This window comes from Haliotis cracherodii, unplaced genomic scaffold, assembly GCF_022045235.1.
Source record: "Haliotis cracherodii isolate W230 unplaced genomic scaffold, xgHalCrac1.p SCAF_9, whole genome shotgun sequence".
In the NCBI taxonomy this organism is placed as follows: domain Eukaryota; kingdom Metazoa; phylum Mollusca; class Gastropoda; order Lepetellida; family Haliotidae; genus Haliotis; species Haliotis cracherodii.
In genome coordinates, this window is record NW_027266343.1 from 30,368,703 (window position 1) to 30,375,463 (window position 6,761).

Here is a 6,761-nt window from a genome sequence, read left to right on the forward strand (position 1 = left end):
GTGATGTACATCTGGTAAAGTGTGGTATAGATCATTACGGTAAGCTTGTTATTATGCGTACAGGATACAGTTTTGTACCAGAATGCAACCATTCTCTTCTTGATTCTGTTAAAGTGGTTCTACCAGTCTCACCATACAATATGTATGATGAAGTACTTTTTCTTAAATGGAGTATATACTTTAGAAACATTTTATGAACTCTTTCAACGCAAGTGAGGTCACTGAAAGCCTGCAGCTCGCAACCATACATTGGTCAAAAGCTATCAGTAAACATTCTGTGGGGAGACACACATTTCTGGCTTTGGATAATAGATCAAACGAGGCTTCTAAAGATTGTTCTCTTAACCTTTTGACGGCTTGTGTCAAAGATCTGTTTTATTGTAAGCAATTCCTAAATATGTATAACAGTCTGTTATTTCGGTTATTTTATTTCCAAATTTAAAGTTTCCTTCTTTAGGAGGTGCCAGAACCAAAGATTACTATCTTTGTTTTCTTTAGATTAACCTTCCGTTTCCATTCTTCACAGTATTTTACGAAGACTTTCAGACTATTTTGTAAGACAATAGGATTTTCCGAAAATATTACACTATCGTCTGCGTACAATAATAACATAAGTTGCAAAACGCCAGCAGAAGTTTCAAGGGACACACCTTTACTGCTTTGTTTGGATTGTTCAATTATTTGTATTACGATTTTCCCTAAACAATTGCATGTTTAACATTCCTTGAAAGAACAATCCCAAGATACTGAGAATAGCATCCTGCTACATTCTGACAAGCCAAACAAACACTCAGCCCCGTAAGACGGAATTCGACATGATCCTACCAGAGAATAAATAGCGAATTGTCACTTTCATAGACACAGAGTTGCCATTTGCATTGTGCTAAAGGGATAACCGTTCAAAGTAATCATTAGTGTACACAAGGGTCTAGGTATGATATAAGCTATGTTTATCAGTTTTAGTGATGGATTCTACAGAAAACGTCGCCTTATTGTGAGAATCGTGCATACCCACTGCTTTTCAAACTTCCTAATGTACATTTGATGCAATGTAAGAACAAAATACGAGACAACAATGATAAACCTGATACATTTGCCCAACAGGTAAATACATGTAGCTGGTAGTTTGTGTATTAGACGTGTTGTACGCCCGCGCGTAGGTTCGTCTGCTACTCTCCTCCTGGGAACCATTCATGACCAACTCGTGTTATTCCGGGACAAGCCGAATAGCGACTCCATTCATGACCAAATCGTGTTATTCCTGGACAAGCCGAATAGCGACTCCATTCATGACCAACTCGTGTTATTCCGGGACAAGCCGAATAGCGACTCCATTCATGACCAATTCGTGTTATTCCTGGACAAGCCGAATAGCGACTCCATTCATGACCAGCTCGTGTTATTCCTGGACAAGCCGAATAGCGACTCCATTCATGACCAATTCGTGTTATTCCTGGACAAGCCGAATAGCGACTCCATTCATGACCAATTCGTGTTATTCCTGGACAAGCCGAATAGCGACTCCATTCATGACCAACTCGTGTTATTCCTGGACAAGCCGAATAGCGACTCCATTCATGACCAATTCGTGTTATTTCTGGACAAGCCGAATAGCGACTCCATTCATGACCATTTCGTGCATTCGTCACCACTCGCCCCTTTCCGTAACCTACAAGAAGACTCGCCCCCCTATCGATGAATGTTATATGCGAAAATACGACAAACTAATCAGAATGCGCGAATGATTTCAAATTCTTCGTCAAAGAATCCCTCGGAAATAATTTTTGATTTTACATATGTCTTGCATCTTTAAATATACCAAAGACACAGTTAAATGTGTTCAATCATACTGTATAATTCCGCACGTCCCGATGTGCTTTAAATTACATCTGAAATATATATAATATATTGGGAAAATGTGTGGACGATTACGCAACGAGTTGACAATTGTTTTAGGGATGCCCGTTTGCGCTAAGACGGAACCCGGTCGCAAAAATGGCCACGAGAGGGGCACCAGTCGCCATTCGGCTTGTCCGAGAATAACACGAGTTGGTCACGAATGCACATTTAACTGTATCTTTGGTATATTTTTAGATGCAAGACATATAGAAAGTACAAAAATATTCTTGAGGGATTCTTTGACCGAAGAACTTGAAGTCATACGCGCATTCTGATTGGTTTGTCGTATTTTCGCACATGACATCCATCGGTAGGGGGGACGAGTCTTCCTACAGGTTACGGGAAGGGGCGAGTGATGACGAATGCCTGCGAAGAGGAGTTCCAAATGTAGGAACCAGATGTTTACCCTGAGAAAGGGAGGATCGATTCTCTTATGGGACTGTATTAAGACGGCACAATATAATTTTTTTTTAAAATATCCAAATCAGCGTTGAAAGAACCCAACTAAACTTCTACTTCGTATAAACGAAATGACATGTCACAAGAACATCACTAATTACATGTGGAAGATCAACCCTTTAGCTGACGCCATTCCCTGAAGCTGTACGTGATGGTAATTTTGATTGTGAAAACAAAATCTGTATTCTTAGGGATCAAAACAACGTGTAATAAATAATCGATGCTACATTATAATTGCTGCAGTATTGTTCTCCCCTGCTCCTAATAAAGCTGCCCGATGTAATTTACCGACCACGTCGTATCACAGAGCTTGTGATAAAATTTATTATTTCTAAATGTTATATGACTGAGCTTGTGAAAATCATCCAGTGTTATATAACTGAGCTTTGAAAAATCATTCAGTGTTATATAACTGATCATGTGTACCTTTTCCGTGCCACAAAATGTTCAGTGTACATTTTCAGGGTTTATGATAACACCTCTCAACGTTATTTTACAGAACTTGTGATGAATGTTATTTTACAGAAGTCTCAATGTTATTTTACAGGGCTTGTGATTAAATCTATCAATGCTATTTACAGGTCGGGTAGCCTAGTGGTTAAAGCGTTGGCTCGTCACGCCGAAGACCCGGGTTCGATTCCCGACATGGGTACAAATATTGCTAAAAGCGACGTAAAACCATACTCACTCACTCACTCACTCACTCACTCACAACAGGACTCTCGGTGTTATATAACGGGGGATTTGGAAATACAATAGCGGCCAAGCGATCACCATTTCAACGGATCAGTTCTTGGACAAGTAAATGTTTTCGGCTCATTTATCAACCATGATCGACAATATCATGTTGGCATCAATTGTATACAGTTGGTCCAGACGTCCCGCCAGCTGTGTGATGTTGTGTGGGGAGGGTATAAATATCCAGCACCCTAACCTCACACGACTACCCCCTGAATCACGAGAGGGACCCTGTGAAGAGCCTGGGTAGAATAGGTAGAATTGCCCCACAGGAAATGTCAAATTTAGAAGAAAACGTATGAAAATTATGTTCAAATGGCTGACAACTGGTCTTATTTCCTTCTTACGCGTGCAAGATTAGGACTTTTGACAAGTTCAAGTACATAAGTATTGCTTAAAAGAGCGAAAATGACTTCAAGAGAAAATCTATGTTTGAGTGAGTCCGTGACCCAGGATAAATGTTTTACTATTATGTTTGTGTTGTTTTTGATCTCATCTACTAAGAGAATCTGCTTGGGTCAAAGACTAGCTCATGTTCACCTACTAAAAAAAGCGTTTACTGACAATTCTAAAATCAGCCTTTTTAACACACTTTATTTGTTGTTATGAGTCCAAAACATGCAAATGTTCAATTAACAGAGTCTACTTGTCCTTTATATGAATACGTGTGAAAACTTTCCTTATGATTTGAAAAAGCGTTCTTCAGTCCTTCAGATATGCATATCCCTTCTCATATGTGGAGCTCAGTAACCTGACTGACCTCATCTGAGAGATGCTGTGAGATCGGTGAAAGTTGACATGAGAACATGAGATTTAAGTGTGTGAGTGAGTATAGTTCTACGCTGCTTTTAGCAATATTTCGGCAATATCGGGGACATGAGAAAGGGGCTTCACACATTGTACACATGTTGGGACTGATGTTGCATGGGTCTTGCGAGCGAACGCTTTAACCGCTAGGCTTGCCAACCGATCCACGTAAGATTTAAGAGTGAGTGAGTGAGTATGGTTTTACGCCGCTTTTAGCAATATTCAAGCAATATCACGGCGGGGGACACCAGAAATGGGCTTCACACATTGTACCCATGTCGGGAATCGAACCCGTGTCTTCGGCGTGACGAGCGAACGCTTAAACCACTAGGTTACCCGACCGCCCCGTAAGATTTAAGAATTGAAATTAAATTTATATATTTGTAAAATTCTACATCCACACAAGCATCCTCTCATCGGGTATAATTGCATTTCGTCACATAAACACCTCCAATCGCGAACAGAACGCAAAGTGATATACGCTTTGAAACTGCTGCGAGTTCTTTGCCTCATACATCTGGAGGTGACCATATAACAGAAGTATTCACAGACAAACATACCTACAATCCTTTGTGAGTGAGTGAGTTGGGTTCAACGTGATGAGTTTAGAGTTGTATCAGTGTCTGTCACGATCAACTAAATGTGGGAGGATACTGCCCGAGGAGATGCTAGTACCAGAGCTTCGCCACGGGTTTGGTGCTGACAAACCAAGGATCATAAATAACGGCTAATCTGAGATTCGAACCTACGATCAGCGGATCCTGGCACGCCTAAGGGATGGAACTCCGCACTGTGAATACTTAGACGACTGGCAAATCTAGACTTGATGCATCTAGCATTACAAAAAGGGCTGAACGGAAGGGAAAATAATAATGTTCAGGGACTGTGAGGCATTCTAAGTATTAACATGCAACATGTTGATGGTGGCGACATTAATGTTTTCCTGACGGCGTGACGTTCTATATGTTGTAACTTAATGAGTCTCATTGTTTGAGGGGCGGTCGGGTAGCCTAGTGGTTAAAGCGTTAGCTCGTCAAGCCGAAGACCCGGGGTCGTTTCCCGACATGGGTACATCGTGTGAAGCCAATTCCTGGTGTCCCCTGCCGTGATATTGTTGGAATATTCTTAAAAGCGGCGTAAAACCATACTCAAACACTCATTCAATGTTTGAAGGAGATGTATGAAAAAAATAATATTAAAATTTTAAATCCCCGTTTTTTTCCTGAAAATTAATGCCCGTACATTATTTACATCACTGGGTTCACAAAAAAACGAAATCCTAGCCACTACACAAACAGAGATGAAATGGTCCGTCCCAACATATTTGATTTTATTGACCGTTATTTTCATCAATATGCCTTGTATATGCTATATTTTGCAGGAAATGTATAAAATTGCAAGTACTCTCTGTTTCTAAGAAAACAAGATTGACCGTCTGTATCATTGAGAGTGTCAAAAATGTTTAGCTTATGAAAATCGATTACGTATTAGGTTGACTTTAAGCATCACCAGAAGAGAACCGTGGCTAGGCTCTGTCATGCACAATCAGAACTAATGCCCGCGGCCTTGAACGCGACGCTTTATTGCGCCTTATAGCCCCGTTATAAACGCTAACTAGAAAATCGGTCGTAATTGTTATTATGGTTGGCGTTAAAGCGAGATTACTGTTTTTTGCTTTTTGAGAGGGGAATAGAAATAAGGCAGAATACTGCCCGTTAACTGCGTCGTATCTCCCGTATCACTCGTACCTCCCGCATCCCTCGTATCTCCCGTGTCCCTCGTACCTCCCGTATCTCCCGCATCCCTCGTACCTCCCGTATCCCTCGTATCTCCCGTGTCCCTCGTATCTCCCGTGTCCCTCGTATCTCCCGCATCCCTCGTACCTCCCGTATCCCTCGTATCTCCCGTGTCCCTCGTACCTCCCGTATCCCCCGCATCCCTTGTATCTCCCGTGTCCCTCGTATCTCCCGTATCCCTCGTACCTCCCGCATCCCTCGTATCTCCCGTGTCCCTCGTACCTCCCGTATCTCCCGCATCCCTCGTACCTCCCGTGTCCCTCGTACCTCCCGCATCCCTCGTATCTCCCGCTTCCCTCGTATCTCCCGTGTCCCTCGTATCTCCCGTGACCCTCGTATCTCCCGTGTCCCTCGTACCTCCCGCATCCCTCGTATCTCCCGTGTCCCTCGTACCTCCCGTATCCCCCGCATCCCTTGTATCTCCCGTGTCCCTCGTATCTCCCGTATCCCTCGTACCTCCCGCATCCCTCGTATCTCCCGTGTCCCTCGTACCTCCCGTATCTCCCGCATCCCTCGTACCTCCCGTGTCCCTCGTACCTCCCGCATCCCTCGTATCTCCCGCTTCCCTCGTATCTCCCGTGTCCCTCGTATCTCCCGTGACCCTCGTATCTCCCGTGTCCCTCGTACCTCCCGCATCCCTCGTATCTCCCGTGTCCCTCGTATCTCCCGTGTCCCTCGTATCTCCCGTGACCCTCGTATTTCCCGTGACCCTCGTATCTCCCGTGCCCCTCGTATCTCCCGTGTCCCTCGTACCTCCCGTATCTCCCGTGTCTTTCGTATCTCCTATGTCCCTCGTATACTGACTCCGAGCCGAAAGGTCCTTGTTTAGCCGAACGTAGGGTAACAACAAGTACCATCTTTTGGTATGACCTGGTCGGAGATCGAACCCGATTTTCCGCTCTCCGGGCGGATGCTCTACCACTAGACCACGGAGGCGTTCATAAATGTCAAGAAATAGTTACAACAAACAAATCTCTTAACATGTGTCAAATCTAAAAAAAAATAATTAGTCAGTGGATTAAGTGTACCCAAAACCCCAACAACCTGTACTTGTCGGAAAAC

At 43.3% G+C, this 6,761-nt stretch overlaps 1 protein-coding gene across 1 annotated transcript; it reads right to left on the reverse strand.

The window, feature by feature from the left end:
* Positions 1-5,618: 5,618 nt before the first annotated feature.
* LOC139451837 (zinc finger CCCH domain-containing protein 13-like) lies at positions 5,619-6,335 on the reverse strand. The gene has a single exon (XM_071233136.1). The coding sequence runs from the start codon at positions 6,333-6,335 to the stop codon at positions 5,619-5,621; it is 717 nt and encodes a 238-aa protein (XP_071089237.1).
* Between the last annotated feature and the right edge of the window lie 426 nt (positions 6,336-6,761).